We start from the raw sequence: 18,998 nt of genomic DNA, 5'->3' as shown, positions 1-18,998 counted from the left end.
CCCTGCTCATCAAAGGTACGTTCGGAATAGATCTCTTATTTCAGGCCCTCTCTTTTCTGACAAAATTTTCAATCCGATCACAGGGCCATCTTTCACCGAGACACTTAGAGTCTTACATTGTCTTCCCACAGAGGTTGCTAGTCATATTTTAGTATGAACATCTGTTCAAATACGACCCTTTCATGGTGGTAGTGTTCAGGATTCGTGATTGGTTGCCGTCAGATTAGTTGTTTCAATCAGCGATGTTGTTTGTTATGATTCGTAAGGCCTCGGTAATTCCCGTACGCTTCGAAAAAATTAGAACCTGTTCCCCGATGCGCGATACGGAAATGTTTCATCTAGACAGAACACAGTCATGTAATGGCCGGATCAATGGCGTCTCCATAGTCCTCGTTGAAAACAGACAAGCTATAGCCATCAGACTCTCCTGTGTCGGATCGACACAGGTCCCCGGTACATGAGAGATATTTGTGTTCCCACATTTGCTTGTATTAGGCATGCTGGATCTAAGTCGATGTGACACGTACGTGTTCTGGTTGGATAGAAACAGGGGAGCTAATTCGTTTTGCGATTTTTTGCCGCTAGGGAATTTAATGAAAACCGGGAAATATAGCCATATTAGAACACAGGTTTATAGGAAGACATGACAAGTAACCTCTGTGGGAATGTCGTTACTTATCAACTTCTTAAAGTTGGATTCTAGCAGATATAAAGGCTTTATAAAGATATAAAGCATGCTCGTCAGCGAAATAGGAGTGGTCCGACACAAAATTCGACAAAGGGGCAGCTGAAAGTTAGATGTATTTAAGCTGTACATTCGTGTCTAGTTGTAAGAAATGATAGGAGTTAGTAACTTGTATCGTGCTTATGCGAACAACTGTCTACTTCTGATATTAAAGTAGAAACCACCTGTGCAACTAAGTCATGGTCAAGAGTTTTCTTTTCTAACACAAACCTCATTTTTAACAAGGACAATCGACTGGAGTCAGATGGGTTAGCAGAAGTAGTGTTACACGAGACTGTCGTTGTTTTAGTGATATTTGTTAAACGTTGTAATATCCTACAAGAAATGCTGTGGTTCATTTAGCTTAAATGAGGAGCGTTATTTCTCGCGTGGGCAGACATATGTTCTCTAGTAGAGTGAGTGAGTGAGTGAGTGAGTGAGTGAATATTTAACGTCACATCGGCAATATTTCAGCCATATCGTGACGGGAACATTTAACACTGAAATGGAACCTAGTAAGGTGAACTGATAAATTGTTATCACCTAGTCTGGAATTCTTCATAATTTAGTGTTTAGTTGATTATTTCGTTTATAATTGTTCTGTTATTTATTCAGATTGTTCTAGCACTTTCAGGTGATGTAACATTGGTGGTGCTGTAAACATGAGAACTTATCGTTGGTCCCATACGTAGTGTTTTATCATTGAACACTATCGCTATCACTACGGTTATCGCGTCTCGTGTAAATCCAATAAGGCATAATTTGTGCATGATGTTAGTTCGGAGGACGTCTTTTTTTCTCCCTGGCCCCGTCGTCGGGTGAGGCATAGTATACCACTATTGTAGCGCGGGCCTCCCTACCGTGTGGCGTATTCGTTATGTACATCTAATTATTACGGTAATCATATTTCATTGACGTTGTTCGCCTTGTGAGGGCGATACAGGTATCAACACATGTCGGCCTACACGTCCTAACTCGTCCCGCTCGTAATGCTCAGTGCTTCCACCTCCACTGTCCATGCTTCACGCAAAAATGCCGCCATGACGATATCGTGTCTTTTCCAGATTGGGAATTGTTTCGTCGTTATCAACAATTATTTCCCTCAGTTAGCGGCGACTAAACTCCACGGCTTGAATTGAGGCCAGTTGATTGTCAGACAGCAGGGGAGATTAATATTAAATGATTCGTTTGAGAAAAATTTAATGATCACACTTGCCCATAGCATGAATGTAACAAGTACAATTTACAATTTGTAAAGTGTTCTAGAAAAAAAACTATTTTAACATGTCTCTTCTTATTTCTCTGTTCGTTTATAGTGCCTTAAACAGTAATGCAGTTGTCAGTGAAAAGGTTCACATTTTCGCAGGTCCATGGTGTATTCAGAGTCACCACTGGGTCATGGGTTGAAATTAGTTTCTATGCAAATTAGCCAAGTTTTGTAAAGGTCAGGCCTGCTGCCCTGTCCTTGGTTTCCATTGGCATAGGATTTGCAGCATCTCGATTGGATGTTGAATATTGTTGACTTTGGAAATGTGAAGTTTTTTCACTTGCTGTCTGTCTCCCACCTGGGCAAGGTGGCTTGAAAGTCATGAGTGGAGGATTTTGACTTTGGTGGATTTCAGGTAAGTTATACTATATTTCATATGAAAGGAATTAACGACGAAAATATGTTTAATTGTTGAAAAGTTCATTCAGTATTTATTGTAGCTGAATTTATGTATTTGGTGGTAGCATATTTTGACTCAAAGTTACAAGCTGTTGGTGCCAATAATTTGACTTACGACTGATTCAGATTTGGTGCCAAACATATTGTACGTTTACTTTACTGGTGAGAATTAGCATTTCCATGCTAATTAAGGCACACATATTTTAGTTCATTGGATGGTGTATATTTTGGTGCCTCACAACATGTGGCCAGTTTGATGCAAGTTGCCCCACAGAGGGTAAGATTGGCTGATATTTCATTGTGTTTGGAAGATGCCAAAAGTGTTCCATAATTCCACTTCTAAGAATCTCAGTGATAATTGAACCATTAATTTTGCGATGTCCGTTTATTTTGAGTTATTTATATGTCCAGTGGTAGTACATCAATTGTTACGTGAACAATGTGCAATGAACTGAATGTGACAAAATAGGTATTTTCGATGGAGCAGTATATATTCATATACATTGTTTAAGATTTGTGTTATACTGTCAAAACTACAGTAATAAAGCAGGGCCCCGTTTCACAAAACTCTCGTAAGCCTAAGATCTCGTAACTTTTCTCGTAGCATCCGTAGCTCCTGCATTACAGTATAGGAGGTACATTGGCTACGAGAAAAATTACGAGATCTTAGGCTACGAGAGTTTTGTGAAACGGGCCCCTGAACTACAGCCTGGCTGGATTTAGTCTTGTGTGTTGAGTCATCTCCGTTACAAATTTGGAGCCCCATTGAGGACTGTTGTGAGCTGTCTGCACCGTGTCAACCACCTTGGACCACCGCCTCAATGCCACCATGCGAACTCCCTCCAGAGACAGTGAGATTGATGATGAGTCATCTCCGTTACAGGAACAGTACTTTCGTCTCTATGTATATATGCTATTTGTTATGTTACTTGGTTCCTGAAATAATGCATCTATGTGGTTGAAAGTGTGTTATTTTGTTCATTACACAACCTGTCCCTCATCTGGAAGATTCTAAGCGATTTCCAGAAAAAGGCCCATTCATGTCTTGTGTTCTTGCGTGCCAAAGAGTCCGTTTTAAAACGCTTATCAGGCGTGCTAGAATGACGACGAATCTACTGTTTTAAACTTTGCGATCATTTGTCGTTGACTTAAGTCCGCTACACGTTTAATTGCAAAACCTCACACTAAATCAACGAAAGGGAATAGTTTTATCTTCTAAGTGACAATGATCCTAGGGCTGAAGACCGAGACCGGAAAGACTGAAATCGTCACCTCGACAGTATCCTGAATGTTGAAATGGACAATCTGCTGCAAGGTAGAAATACTCTGATTGAATTATTATGCAGAAGCAGAATCACGCATTATTGGTTCATAAGTGAAATGTAATGTAATGTTTCTTGTACATGTATCATGATTTAAAGATATCTTGTATCACGTGGGAATGTTATTTGCATTGTTTTAAATGTAAATCCGAGCATCACGGTTCATGTATCATGAGTGAATGTTATATGCTGCGGTACAATAAGTCTCAGAACTGGCTGTAGTTAATACGTTGTTAACGCTACTTTGTAAAAATTTGTAAATATTGTATATTTTTTGCCCTTGTCCACCTATGACGGTTTATGAGAATGAAGATTTTTTTTAAGTTGAAGTATAATTTACCACAAAAAAACTTGACGTTCATGCTGGTTTGGAGCATAAATATTGCTGCATTCACACCTGTAGCATGACCATATTCTTTCACAGCCGTCGAGTAGGTCCACCTCCGTGTGGTCAGTGGAGCGGTGTGGTCACTGGAGCAGAAACTCTGTCCCGGGATAAGTGAATCAGCTCGAGGGGTATGAGCTGTTCATTGCAGATAGTACATCAGAGCGCTTTACCGTCTGCCCCTGTAACACAGTTGGATCATCCTTGGAACGTGGTGAGTTGTACTCCTTGCATCTTTTTCCCTTTTAAAATAGTTGATAATGGATGTGACAATATAAGCTTGTAACTGATGTTTAGCAATTAAAATTTGCAGTAAATGAATCACAAGTGGAGCGAGCACGCGAGAATAAGACCTGAATCAGTGTATAAAGTATATGAAGGTCTGGTCCCAGAAAGGATGGATGAAAATTTACAATTTTGCACTTAGTTGAAGTTCGAGTGTAATCATATGAAAGTTACCACGCAAGTAGGGGGGTCATGTGAGAAGAAGACGTAGTCAGAGTATAAAGTATATAAAAGTCTGTAATCTGAATTTGAGATCACATGAAAGTTATCACACAAGAGGGATTACGCAGGAAAAAGACTTAGTGTATAAACTATATGAAAGTCTGTAAGATGATGGTCGATTGAGATCACATGAAATTTACCACGCAAGTAGAGGGATTATGCGAGAACAAGACTTAGTGTATAAAGTTTATTAAAGTTTCTAAGTTGAAGTTCGACTGTGATGATAATTAAAAAATATGAATGTTATCACACAAGTAGATTGCGCAAGATCAAAATGGTACGGCTCGCTGACTTGATTGACACATGTCATCGTATCCTTGTTGCATAGATCGATGCTCATGCATTGATCATTGGGTTGTCTGGCCCAGACCCGATTCTTACAGACTGCCATATAACTGGAATATTGCTGTGACGAAAAACTCACTCACCATTTGTAAAGCATATAAAGGTCTGTACCCACAAAGGATGGGTGAAAACAAGCAAAAGGTGGGCACCTTCTGTTGAAAGGTGACATTAGAAAATTAATACAAATTCAAGACTGAGCCTTATGGATACTTTCGTTATTGCTTCATTTGCTGTCGTTACCATTTAGCGCATAATTGTGAACACATGATTCGTGAGAGAGAGAATACTTTCATCATACACTAAGACAATAGAGAAGAATTCGAGAGAGATGATAAATGGATCACAGTATCTTTCCATCGCGACACATACAGGAGGTCTTAGCACAACATGGTTTCCAACGACATGGGAAATTGGACTACAGCCTTGACAAAAACCGGAGTGCAAATTAAAACACACCATTGGTTTACAATTAGTCTCCCATTGGCTACACTATAGTGTAGACGTTATCTATCCATGTGTGACATGACTGTAATAGTTATAGGTGCCCGGCAAGAGCCTGGCGTTGTCAAAGATTAACCTCGGATTTACTCTCAGAATATAAAGTACAGGTATGTGAGTATATAGACTGTGTGGATTTATTCTTGAATGTCTTTGAACTGTTCGGCGTCACGGTACACCGATCCAGCACTACTGGTCTCATCTCCCGACTTACAATGGCCATAAAGTGGAACAGCAATATATGTTTATAGTTAACAAAGAGACAAAGTGAATATAGGTCATAGCTATAACAGTGGCCATAAATTGGGACGGCAAAATGTGTAAAGGTAACTTATGTAGGGTTACCTGACACCCAGAAATTAACATAATCTTCATCAGACTCAGACTAAATCTAAATCACGTGTAATAGCTATGTTCATTCTCACCAATCACGTTGTGGATCGTAATCACGTTAGATTATAAAACTTGTAAGCTTTTGAGAACCGCAAAATACACAGGAAAACAAACCGTTTTAATGTTTTAAATCCTAAATAACCTGATAAGAACATACTTACTGAGCATTGCCTCCCTTGCTGTCACAATAGGGCACCACCAACTGTCACTTGAACGTAAGAATAATTTAAACGCCTCTGTCACAATAAAGACATGCAAAGACAATTCATTTTTTTACGTGAATCCAAAGCACACTGAAACCCTTTTACGTATGGATTCCTAGTTGCTTTCAGTTTTGACATTATCTGCACTCCTGCAGAAAACATGTAATAATACCTACGGTGACAACCTTAGTCTGCAAATGCACCATCAAGTCATGCCAATGAGCAATGAGGACATGCCCCCTTGTGTTGGAATTTTATTTGAAGTAAGGATGGTTCCTTAAATTCAAGGTTTCTTGTGCAAAAACATTTCGAAATTTGTCATATCCTTTCATCAATATGAAACATACCACACCTAAAGTTTGAATAAAGAAAGAGAAATATACCTTAAGTGCGGTGAATACCATTATCTTATTTTTTTAAATATATCTGACTAAAAACACCAGTGCATTTGCTTCTAATAGTATGATGGTAAAATCTATCTCATAACCGTGTTTTAAGCCATTTGACGTCAAGAAAAGTACATCAGGATATGGCCGGACGTCACACAGCAGCAAGGTTTGAATATGACATCAGGAAGAATCTGACACCAAACGACATCGCAGACATGTTCAACGACTACGCTGAAGACTATGAACAGGTAACACAGGAATCCCCACCTTCGCATCAGTCAGGAGACTGTTTGATTAAATTTTACTTGTGACCATGACTCAAAAGTATGTATGTTGATAATGTTTACATCAGTCTCAGACATGTGAAGACCTGGGATAGAATTGGTCTTCAGCAACTATTTCTTGTCGTAAGAGGCGACAAACGGGATCAGGTGGTCAGGCACACTGACGTGGTTGACACATGTCATCGTGTTCCAGTTGCACAGATTGATACTTATGCTCTCATGACTTGATTATTTACAGACACCGCCATACAGCTGGAATACTGGTCAGTGTGGCGTGAAAGGATATTATAAGCCGTTCGGCTCAAAAGCGGGCCGATGAATTGCAATCTAACTGGAAAACGTATAAACATAAAACACTCAGTGAAACGTCGATCATAATCAAAACATCATATCAATTCTGTGAGGTTTTGGCAGAATTTTTGTTTTTAAAAGTTGTTTAATAAACATTGGTCATTAGCTTTTGATCTAGATTGCAACTGATCGGTCCGCCTTTGAGCCAAACTGACTATAGTCAGAGTCAATCAATCAAGGCCAGAAACGTTGAGTTGTTGACGTTCTTACATTCTGCAGGAATATTGAACAGGTGGAGAACATTGGTAAATTGGACGAAATGAGTGAGCGACATGAGCCTGATACAATTCCTCCTCTCGCTTTGAACTTGCTCTTGGTATTATAACTATTACGGTCAATTTTCGAACAACACTTCTATGACGCTGGTCGATTCATGGTGGATACATATATATAAAGCTCGATTGTTCCCAAAAGGTCCTAAATGTAGACCCATGCATCTGGCCTGAGATGCTTGAATATTGCAGTTGGTGGCTAGCGGACAAGTTAAAGTCATAACTCTTTTGTCTTGACGGGCGTATAGAGTCACTTCATGTCTGCATCAGTGTTTGCAATACTTTAATTTACAAGTTGGCTATCAGAGCCTGCTGCTTCCTGCAGGCTTTAAAATCTACGGGCCCTGAATGAAATCTGCAGGCCCAAGGCAACCTAATAAAAACAAAGTAGACTACATTGTACACAGTTTCAAACCGATTCTACAAAATCAAGCGAAGCCAATGGCACACAGGGGAGTTTTCATTTGTTTGACTGGTGTTGACATTCTTACGCCAAAGTGCTGAAATACCCGGAAGTAAAACTGGAAATTATCGTAACATGATAAATCGTGGATGAACGTTACTAAAGAAAAAAAGGGAAATATCCTAGCTGAAAAATAATCGACATATTATTTCATTGTATTTCCTATTTCATATTTGAAACTGCCGGCCCGATACAATAACAACCGGCGCTGGCCTCCGGGCCGGCGGTTATTTCGAACGCTGATCTGCATGCACGATACGACAAAAATGTTTTAATGGTGTTCTGTACTTGCTGTGTCTCTTTTTGCATTCTGTAGGAATATTTGAACATCGGTCTTAGATCTCACATAGTTGTGGGAGACTTCATGGCTAAAGTTGTCCCAGTAGAAGACAGATCCAGAGTGAGAGTTTTGGACGTTGGAGCTGGCACAGGACTTCTTGGAAATGAGGTAACTCCAATCGGTATGAACTATGTTGATTAATCTGGTAATAAGGTATAAGATGGGAATATTTGTTTTGCTTTACTTTTGCAGCGTTTGTTATGGTTTGATAATTCATCTAACAGTACAACTGTCCTCAACTTTGAACCATAGTACGTAGGACTATTAATCAAGTACCTATAGCGTCTATATGCCATATCAAACTACTGTGTCTTTTTCATAAATCTTGTTATTTCATCATAGGCATTTTCTGGATATCTCCTCATTGACAATTTGGAACATTTCACTTTTTTCTTAGTACGTTCAATGGTGCATCATTTGCATGTCGTAGATAGAACCGAATATTTACATAGCTCAAATATCCATGCATCTAGTGCTTGCTGAAGGCGCTGGTATTTGTTTCCCTTGATCATTGGATGTCAATCCCAACGTCACATCGTATTATCAAGCTCAGCTCCCTGCGGAGTATACAACTCTTGCTGTCACTGGGCGCACCGAGTTTTTCTGTCTCTTTCATCCTAACGAGGTACCCAATTCACACCTGGGTGGACTAGGACACACAGTCAGAGTACTTTGTCCAAGTTTGCAGCACGTGTACCTGCAACTGCACGAATTCATGTGGCCATCATCTGGTGCACGGAATCCTGCACAGGATTGTGACAGTACGGAAAGAGTCTGCACACAAAGTCACAGGTGGGTTCGATCCTGGCACCTCAACCTCGCTGGATCACTAGCATGGCGCTTTAGCCAGCTCGCCCAACGCGCCCCACAGATTTGGTGTAGACAGAACTGCCTATTTATTTATCGTTATTTGCACTTGGCCCAGTCGTGTGATGCCTTAATAATAATTCGTCCATATAAATATGTTTCTGACCTAAAATTTCCAGTTAAAGAGTCTTGGGTTCACACACATCGACGCACTGGATCCAGCAGAGAAGATGCTGGAAGTTTCAAGACGTCGTGATATCTACCAAAGACTTATCTGTGCCTTCATGAATAAGAACAGAAACGATGATATAGACACTGGTGGGGACCAAAATTACACTTTCTGTGATATTATAACTGCTACAGTAGAATATACTGGACAAAATAAGTTAGGACTATTGGTATTTTTATTATTGATATTTCATCAGTGTGTCAGTGAATAAATAAATCATTATTCCCAATTTCAAAATTAACATATATTCCAAACTATTTTCTCCAGTATATATTTATGAATATTTTCTTTTGAAAACCATCAGGCTTTGATAAGTCATACGGCGTTATTTTAAATCATACTTTTTTCAAAACTTGGGCTCCGTTTTAAGCGCCGAAACGAGCATGAAGTCGTGGACTTATTCATTCACTGCCCGAATCCACTGCTGCTCCTAATATTTTCCTCGATCTGTCCATGCCACAGCTGTTCCTTTGAGTTTCAGCCAAATGGTGAGAGCCTGACAGTGACATTATTTTGGAACTTCGTCCAACATCAATAAGAACCACTGTGATATAACTGAAATACGATAGTGTTACCTCGCCCTCACTAACTCACTCGCTAAACCTGTGTAAACGGTGCCAAATGACTCTCCCTTACTCACTCATTCTTAGAACTTTTCTTGAGCACCGATATTTGTCTCAAAAAGCGACCAACGGGGTCCGGTAGCCAAGCACTGACTTTGCTAATACATATTACTGTGTACCAATCACGGAGGTCGATGGAGTATCTGGCCAAGAGTATTTACAGGTTGCCATACACATAGACTGGCGCTGAGTATGTCGTTTAACAGCAAACGTTCACGCTTTCACACTCGACCACCTTCATTGCAGATCAAATAATTTTGTAATTGTTTCCAGGCCCCAATCCCTCGAAACAAACTTAAGTCTGAGTTTTGACTTAAGTTCGAAGTTTTACTCAAATTTGAGGAAATGTGCATTTCCCAGAATGTACTGAAATTGATATTAAACTCAAAAACAGTAGACAGTTTGAGTTTTGTGAATATATTGCTTAAGGTGTTTGAGCATTTTCTATTCTAAAAAATGCATTTGAGTTAAAAATATAGCAGTTTCAAATTGAACAGTACTTCCCGTTATTGATAAGATATTTTCAAGATGACGCCCAAGTGTTTGTGTTCTGTCCTTGTGTAGCGCTGGAATACTGATGTATAATGGGAAATATTTTTCTTGAATGCTGTGTTTTTACTATTTTTTAAGATTACTATGACTACATTGTGGCATCGGCAGCCTTTAACGAAGGTCTGGTTCCCTGTGAGGCCTTCCAGGAAATGATTCGGGTCGTGAAACCAGGTGACGAAGTTATTTGAATTTGCCTTCACACATAAGAAAAGGTGTTTTTCTTCCTTTTCTATTGTATAAATTTGAAGTGTAATAATCGTAGCCAGAAAGTGTCACTATAAAACTATGTATCAACATTTTTAACAGTTTCTGAATTCGTTTTCTGTTATTGTTGTGCCCGAAATATGTGTTAAATCTTAGGAGAAACTTAATTAGTTTTATCTAACATATCCTAATAAATGCACAATTAGCTTTCTTGATTTTTTAGAAATATGGAACATACGTATTTTCCAGTCGTTTCTCCACCAAACCACGTTGTCGTATGTGTAAGCGGCGACACTTCGGACATATTTTCAGACCCGTTGTCTTAGTTGACATATGTCATTGTATGTCAGTTGCATAAAACGATGTTTGTCATGTAAATCACTCGATCGCTGTTCCAGACTCGATTATTTGCCTACCGCTGTCCTGTAGCTGGATTAATGCTGAGTACGTGATTACACAAGAAACATTTACTAAACAAACTCGATTTATTGATATTTACAGGTGGTCGAATAACTTTTACAGTCCCAACCAAGTTCATCAACAACTCAGACGACTTGCGGAATCGGTTACGTCCCCTTATAGATCAGCTGGCACGAGAGGGCGTGTGGGAGGTCACTTCCGTTGCGCTCGAAGATGGGGAACTTTCTTACACTCACGGCCCAGGAGTTATGTTTAGTCTGAAAGTTCTGGTGTCAGAAACGATACTTTGAGCATTTAGGAATATTTCAGATTTGTAAGTGTCGGTGTGAACAATATCTGTGCAGGGAACATTAATGAGGCGTTTCCGGTTGAAATAGAGGTTTTAATCTTTTAAATCTAGATATGTAGGCACTTATCACGTATTTGCTTTTGTAAACGATATAGTCTACTGCTAGACACATATTAGATGATCCTGCGCACTAAACGCATTTGTGACAAGAGAGGCGGTACAACGAATTGGGCGAGTACACTTGGCTGCTACAGGTAGCTTGACGATTATGCACGTGCAATACATGCTAACCGTGACATGAAATCAACACCGCATATTCCTTCAAATGATAAGACTGCAATTTCAGGCATAAGATACTGATATTCCACGCTAACCTTTAGTAAAGACGAAGACAAATAGATGATTGGGGCATTGACAAGCATTTTAGATATTCAACAATTTTGTTTTAAAAAAACCCTAGGACAATGTCATTTGCTTCGTGAAATGGATCGGTGGTCCTAAACATATTTGCTCAGTATATTGTGTTGATTCAATTCGTTGGGATTGTACCTGTTCCCGAGTGTGCTATAACAATTCATGCGTGAAACGCACGGTTAAAATGGACTTCTCGATATTTATCGACAACCTGTTTCCCTCTTGTTTCAAGTGGATCGTTCTGTGGGGCGTTCCCAAGTATGCAAATTGTGGTCATATGTCAGGTCGTGGATCATCTTATATGTGTTTACCAGCATTTTATACTATGTACATTGTGAGTTTTCAATTTTACAACGAACAATGCTCAACTTGCATATATATATAATATGCAGTACAGATGAACAGTATAATTTAAAGTATAGACCATTTCCGGTCCGGTGTGACAGCTGCAAGTCGTCACGAGTCAGTGAGCTCCCCATTATCTACGGCATGACTTCTCTTTGATGCTGGCCTACATAAGTCAACATTGTGCGTTATAATGAATGCAAATCCAGGGCTCAAAGAAAGTTTGTGATTGGTGTAATAATGATTTTGGTCGCGCGTACCTGACACACGTTTGTGTGATTTTTATGATTCATGTCAAACGTCCATATAAAAGTGGAGTTGACAATGAGATTTTCGCTTACTCTGAAACAAAATCAGTTCGAAAAAGACACACGAGTCGTCACGAGGTCAATGATGACAGCTTTTTTCCATTATTTGCGTCATAACGTCTCTTTGATACTGGAATGTTAACAAACAATATGCAGCGATTGTCAGCATGCTAAATAAGTATTTCTGAGAACTAATTGTACCTGAATCCTTGTCTTTACGGACAAGTTTCCAAAACCACGACTGATCTAATATATATTGAATGTATTTCACCTGTGTATAAAACATTGATAGTTTTCAATAAAATACTTCAAACAATGTTTCTTATTTCTTTCATGTTTTCTAGTTTCTTGAGTAATGCAAGACGGTGGGGTAGTCCTTGCAACAAACTTTGACAACGCACAAAAATGATACAACTTTTTTATATTTTACCAAACTTTATTTAATTTGCTCAAGTGTATGGTCTGTTGTGGTTTTTTTACACTCAACGTTGGTCTATTACTTTAATGTCTATTTGTATTGTGTTAGTGTTAGATCGCAATCCACCGGCATCATTTTGCCTCAAACGGACTATAAATGTGCCACAGTTTAAGGTGATACTCGACCCATGAAGATCTCGGTCTTCAGCAACCCATGCTTGTCGTAAGAGGCGACTGGTGGGATAAGGCGAACAACCTCGGTTAACACTGTAAGTTGTCCACTGGTCCCTTGGGGTCCATGGGCACATGTACGCTCGAGGTTTGTTTAAGTTCCTCGAGCCCTCGCCGAGTTCGGAATTGCCAGCGGTGTACATTGAAAATAAGACATCGCCTGTAAGCGGGGTTCATTGAAAATAACAGAATAGCGCTTAGCCAATCAGAAAGTGACATTCATGTGTGAGGTGTGATAAAGGTCATTGTATCCCATTTGCGTATATTGATGCTCAATTGCAATTAAATGTTGATCACTGACGATTATTTACAGACCATATAAAATTGCTTTGGGTCACACAACAAAACAAAATAAAATCCAAGGTAAAAAATCAGGCATTGATAATAAGCAGAATATAATATAAATTTTGTAAATTGCTTTCACATGCTCCGTCATAAATTATAGAGTTGAAATCAAATTTACAACGGCTCCTTCCGATGCATTCTTTAGTAAATATAATACACTAGTACAGGACATTTATAGGAGTGCCATCTCACTCTAGTTTATGTGGTCTGTAAAATGAATACATTGCACTTGGTTTTCGGTAATTTTAATCCATTAATTTTATGAGTTTTATTTAGACGTAACTGCAGATGCCTTTCGATTAAATATTTTTGCACCTGTTAGGGTATGCATGTTTTTATCATTACAAGAGACATAAAAATCATCCACAATGAGCGATGGAGTCGCATAAAACCTTCCACAAAGTATAAATTTAATTCTAAATAAGGTAACAATAATACATACATTAGGGACACGCCGATGTGGCTGTAAATGTCAAGCAGGATATAACATAAGCACACTTGAAATTTATAAACTTGGATATAAACTGAACCAAATGGCTCCACTGCCAGTTTTTTTTCCCCTAATGGTACTTTTAACAAATGCCTCTAAACGCGCTAAATGATCATCTTATCTTGTCTTATCATTTGGCCGGTAGCGATTAGTACTAACGAAGTCTTTGAAGGGCATTTAGAAGTGAAATGCATAAGGATGAAGATTTTATGGATATCAACTTCTTTATATGAGAACACAACGTTTCGGAGTTAATGCTTACTCCTTCATCAGGTGATTGAGAATGGGGTACAGAGCTATATTTATATGTACAGGTAAAACAATAACAAAGTAACAAGTGGAATGACTTAACGAAAGCTGGAAGCCAGTATAAACAAGCGCTGATTGGAACCCGACAGTTATGATAACAATGATTGAAGCCAATGGTAATACATTACAGATGATGGGATATGTTTACATAACACAGGTAGGGGATTAAGGACGATGTACGTGATTGGGGATAAGGATGGAAGCCAATGGTGGATGATGTTTACATAACACATGATTGGGGATTAAGGATGATGTACATGACTACATGAGGGTTGATGGGCATGTTTACATGGGGGTAGATGATGTACAAACACAAGTAGATAAGGATGTACACGGGTAGATTGGCTATACATGAATACATAGATAGAATGTACACAGATAGATGAGATTAATTTATCAATAAGTCCCAGGCACTTGGTAGGTACACTCCTTGGTCACGGTTGATTGCTGGTTTCTGTCTCCGGATCTCGATGGCTTCTTGCAGTTTCCTTTGGCGCCAGTTGTTGTTGTTGGTAGATAGTATCCTAGTGTCCTCCCATCGGATTGAATGTCCAGGGTTCTTGAGAATGTGTTCAGAGATGGCCGATTTCTGGTCGAGTTTGCTGACAGAGGTCTTCCAGCTTTCGTTAAGTCATTCCACTTGTTACTTTGTTATTGTTTTACCTGTACATATAAATATAGCTCTGTACCCCATTCTCAATCACCTGATGAAGGAGTAAGCATTAACTCCGAAACGTTGTGTTCTCATATAAAGAAGGTGATATCCATAAAATCTTCATCCTTAGTACTAACGAAGTTGTCAGCATTAGTCTTAGTATCATGATGGGGTGAATATATAGAAAGAACTTAATCAAGTGCCCCCTGTATTTCTGCAATATTTTTTCAACACATACAGAAGACTTCTCCAGATGACTACGATGGAAAACAGTTTTACTGATCCGTATGACCCTTTGGGCTCATAAAGCAAAGAAAAAAAGTAAATTGTATGATGATCAATTCTCATTTAAAACAAACACAACCATTTTAATACAAAACCATATGTTACGGTTAAAAATTTGCCATGACAAAAAGTGTAGGAAATCCCCCGTGAACCAGCAAAACAGAACAAAGACAAGTCTAAGACATTCAAATATTGTATTATTAAGCAAAGAGAGCAAGTTATACAACGTCACAAGTCAATTTCACAATACTGATTTCAAATACAATACAAATGAGACGAAATGTAAGACAATGGGTCACATTGCAAACTCACCAAAGTCTTGATATGATAGTGAGAAACAGTTATGCACAATGTAGCAGCAGTCAGGCAGAGGTTATGTAGATCAAGCGTTGACACAGAGGCAGAATTATGTACTCCAGTAAATGTGTCCGTGTCCGTCCCAAGACGACAACTAGCATTTATATATACATTCAGTCATTTCTTGAAAGTTCGAGCACATACGCCCATCGCCACTAACATGGAAGGCTCTAAAACAGTCTCTAGACAGTCAACAAATACATTTAGGAAGCCAAGGGCAGAGAACTCCCAAGTACTGCCTTAGAGGCGTGCAGCTCAAATAATTCTTTGTAGGAAATGTGACCCATTATAACTAACACTAAAACCTTAAATATTGTGACCCAATTACAACTGCAACAATAATGATTAATAACAACACAGATCATGGAAAATACACTCTCGTAACACATGTCTGTAGAAGTATGGACCTGGAATGTTACACGATTCAAGGTCAATACCGAGTGTAACTTCCATGTGACTGTATGAAAGCCAGTACTCATACCCACTGTAAGCCTCCTAATCCTCTCTACAAACAGTCTATGTCATTCATTCCTCACGCTGTGCAGCTTCTAACTGGACCAGGTTCTGTAAGGGAGGATCCCTTTGTTGCCACTACGATCGTGGTCCAGATATGCTCCAAAGGGTTATTATCAGGGAACACTGAATCGTGAAATATGTCAGGAGCGCTTAACTAAGTTCTTTGTGTATAGGGGCGGTGGGGTAGCCTAGTGGTTAAAGCGTTCGCTCGTCACGCCGAAGACTCTGGTTCGATTCCCCACATGGGTACAATGTGTGAGGCCCCTTTTCTGGTGTCCCCCGCCGTGATATAGCTGGAATATTGCTGAGAGCGCCATAAAACCGGACTCACTCACTCTTTGTGAATAGTGCACAAAGGAGGATTCCTTGACTAAAAGTAAAAATGTTAACTGATATTATCAAAAAATATTCAAAAACTAAATTGGCGAGTATAATACATTTAAATGGGACATGTTCCTGTCACGCGTTCCTGCTAAATGGCAGATATTTAGGTCAGTATTCGGTATACTCCAAACGGCAGACGAAAACAACATTCAGTATAGGTTAACTACAAGTTCAGCATCAAGTCGAGAAGAACGGATACTGTCTATTGGAAGTGTTGCATTAAGGACTGCACGTCCACCATCGAGATTAACCTGGTAAGCAGCCGCAGAGACACTCACAACCAGAAGCTGACAAATTCCTTGGTAAGCTCATGGAATTTGGTAGGACATGATGAAGGTGTTCGCCACTGTTTTAAATTAAGTAGCAATACATTAGTGAGTTTAAGTGATCTTAAGTCACATCGGCAATATTGTCTTAAACAGTCATATTGTCAGTAACTCAAGTTATAGATTAATAATAATCAAAAATAAAGTATAAACACCTGTCAGCGAAGGGCAGAAAAACAACATGACTATCACAAATATAAATTGAAATTGAATTTAAAACACTTTAAGTATATACAATATAAAAGATCGCCAACAACTGAAGGTAAATCACCCTACTAGGTACCTTGGGGACGTTAGCTACCTGCATGGGTCCAGCTGAATGTACACCATCCCTCCAGCCCGCCGACGATTGTAGGACACTTTAAAATTTAAAATCACAAATATGCTATTTTTAATAATCTAAACTACGAATTATATAACAATTACCTTTTCACAAAACAAAGTCAAATATATGCAATTCTAGTTCTTTAAAAATATTCCTCACTGTTTTGACATTGAAGTATTTATCCCTTGTGATGGAAAAAGCAATACAGTCAGTCAGGACATGTTTGACAATGATTGTTTCATCACCTTGGATGCAAAATGAAGGATCTCTGCTTTTTAACAAATATTCATTAGTATATCGAGTATACTGATCTGGATCAACAACCCAAGTCGTTGTAGCCAATAGCTGGCTTTGTATGATGTTATCTATTTATACCTACTTGGGTGTCATACTTCTTTTGCACCCGATCACGGATATTAGATCTAATAAATGTTTTACAATCAGATTATTGGATAAGAAGCGGTGTCAGAGATTTGTTGAGTGCTGCCTTAGCAGCGAAATCGACCATTATGTTCCCAAAAATATGAACATGACTGGGTAACCAAAAGAAGACGATGACCAGTAACACGATCATAATATAATTCAATTATTTTGATTATGAGTGGATGGTTACATGAAAGATTTTTAACAGACTGGCGGCACCGAAGAGAGTCAGAAAATATCACATAACATCAGCTGTGAAAATTGAACTGACGTTGGGTAATCTGGAAGATATTGTTCTGGAATAGAATATATAGAGAGATGAAGTATATATATGTTAAAATACAATATATATGTACATAAATAAATATATCAAACTTGTATATTAGCATATATATTATTCATGTTTCAGATTATTTCTTTGAGGGGCATTTTTGAAGTTGTGATTTCCAAGTCTGCACTCAATGTTCACTCCAAGATATTTACACCCGGTCACAGATGGGCTCGATCCCGACAGGTCCGCCTCCCTGGCGCTTTGGCCAGCTCTCCCGTCCGCTTGAAGAAGACAACATGTTCCACCGAACAAGTCTGAGCAGGATGTACATTCGATTCTTTGATTTGATCACGCTCGTGCAAATCAGTTGCGATCTCCCTGTTGCACCTTGGAATATATGTACTAACTTTGAGGTTATTACCTGCGAAAAACCTTCCTAACGTCGGAATTGAAAGAGTGTTTCTTCCACTAAGCTCAAACTGTGTGGAAGTTTGTACAGAACTTTGTGCAGCCTTACACATTCCGTCAGTGAGTCAGTTTTAGTTTTACGCCACAATGTAAATAATATAGTCCATACCAGACAATCCGGTGATTAACAACATGACCACCGATTAACGTAATTTGGATGCGATGGCATGTGTCAACCGAGCCAGTTAATCGCCTCTTGCTCTTAGGTAACTGAGGACCAATTCCAACCCGGATCTCTACGGGTAGCCGCTGTGTCCCTTCTTGTGGGACGGACAATAGCGCTGCCACTTCTGCCGGTACATTTAGTGAGTGACGATAGAAATTTGATACCTTCCACGGGCTATTTAACAATGTTTTGGTTGGAAGGAAAACCGAAAAGAGTTTGTGGAATCACTAGAGACCGTGAAGCCACGTATAACCAAACACGGGGAAGGCTAGCACCTAACGCCCAGTCTCCAAATAGCCGACTCACATCCAAATACCTTTCAGTTCATTGACATCTTCTTCCTCTTGGAACAGAGGTTACTTGTCAAGTCTTCTTACGAGCCTCTGTTCAAATACAACCCTTTGATGGTGCAAGTGTCCAGGATTCGTGATTGGTTGCATTCAGATCAAGTTCTGCAGTTGTGATCATTCTTAAGGCCTCAGTAATTCCCGTATCCTTCGGGAACTCCTACCCCAATGCGCGATGTGCAAATGTTTCATGTGACCAAAACATGTAATGGCAGGATCAATGACAACAGACAAGCTGGCCATTAGATTCTTGTGTGTCACTTCAACATATGTCCCCCTCAGATGAGGGATATTTGTGTCCCCACATTTGCTTGTATAAGTCAAGTTGGATCTAAGTCGGTGTTACATGT

The 18,998-nt window shown here is 39.2% G+C and overlaps 1 protein-coding gene across 1 annotated transcript; it reads left to right on the top strand.

Annotated features, from left to right (window-relative positions):
- Nucleotides 1–6,572: 6,572 nt before the first annotated feature.
- Nucleotides 6,573–11,267, top strand: LOC137298602 (methyltransferase-like protein 27). Its single transcript, XM_067830899.1, has 5 exons — nucleotides 6,573–6,680; nucleotides 8,119–8,250; nucleotides 9,129–9,267; nucleotides 10,432–10,524; nucleotides 11,059–11,267. The coding sequence occupies exons 1-5, from the start codon at nucleotides 6,573–6,575 to the stop codon at nucleotides 11,265–11,267; spliced, it is 681 nt and encodes a 226-aa protein (XP_067687000.1).
- Nucleotides 11,268–18,998: the final 7,731 nt, after the last annotated feature.

Source organism: Haliotis asinina, chromosome 10 (genome assembly GCF_037392515.1).
Source record: "Haliotis asinina isolate JCU_RB_2024 chromosome 10, JCU_Hal_asi_v2, whole genome shotgun sequence".
Classification (NCBI taxonomy): domain Eukaryota; kingdom Metazoa; phylum Mollusca; class Gastropoda; order Lepetellida; family Haliotidae; genus Haliotis; species Haliotis asinina.
The sequence above is the reverse complement of the archived record's forward strand: the minus strand, read 5'-3'. Positions and strand labels throughout refer to the sequence as shown.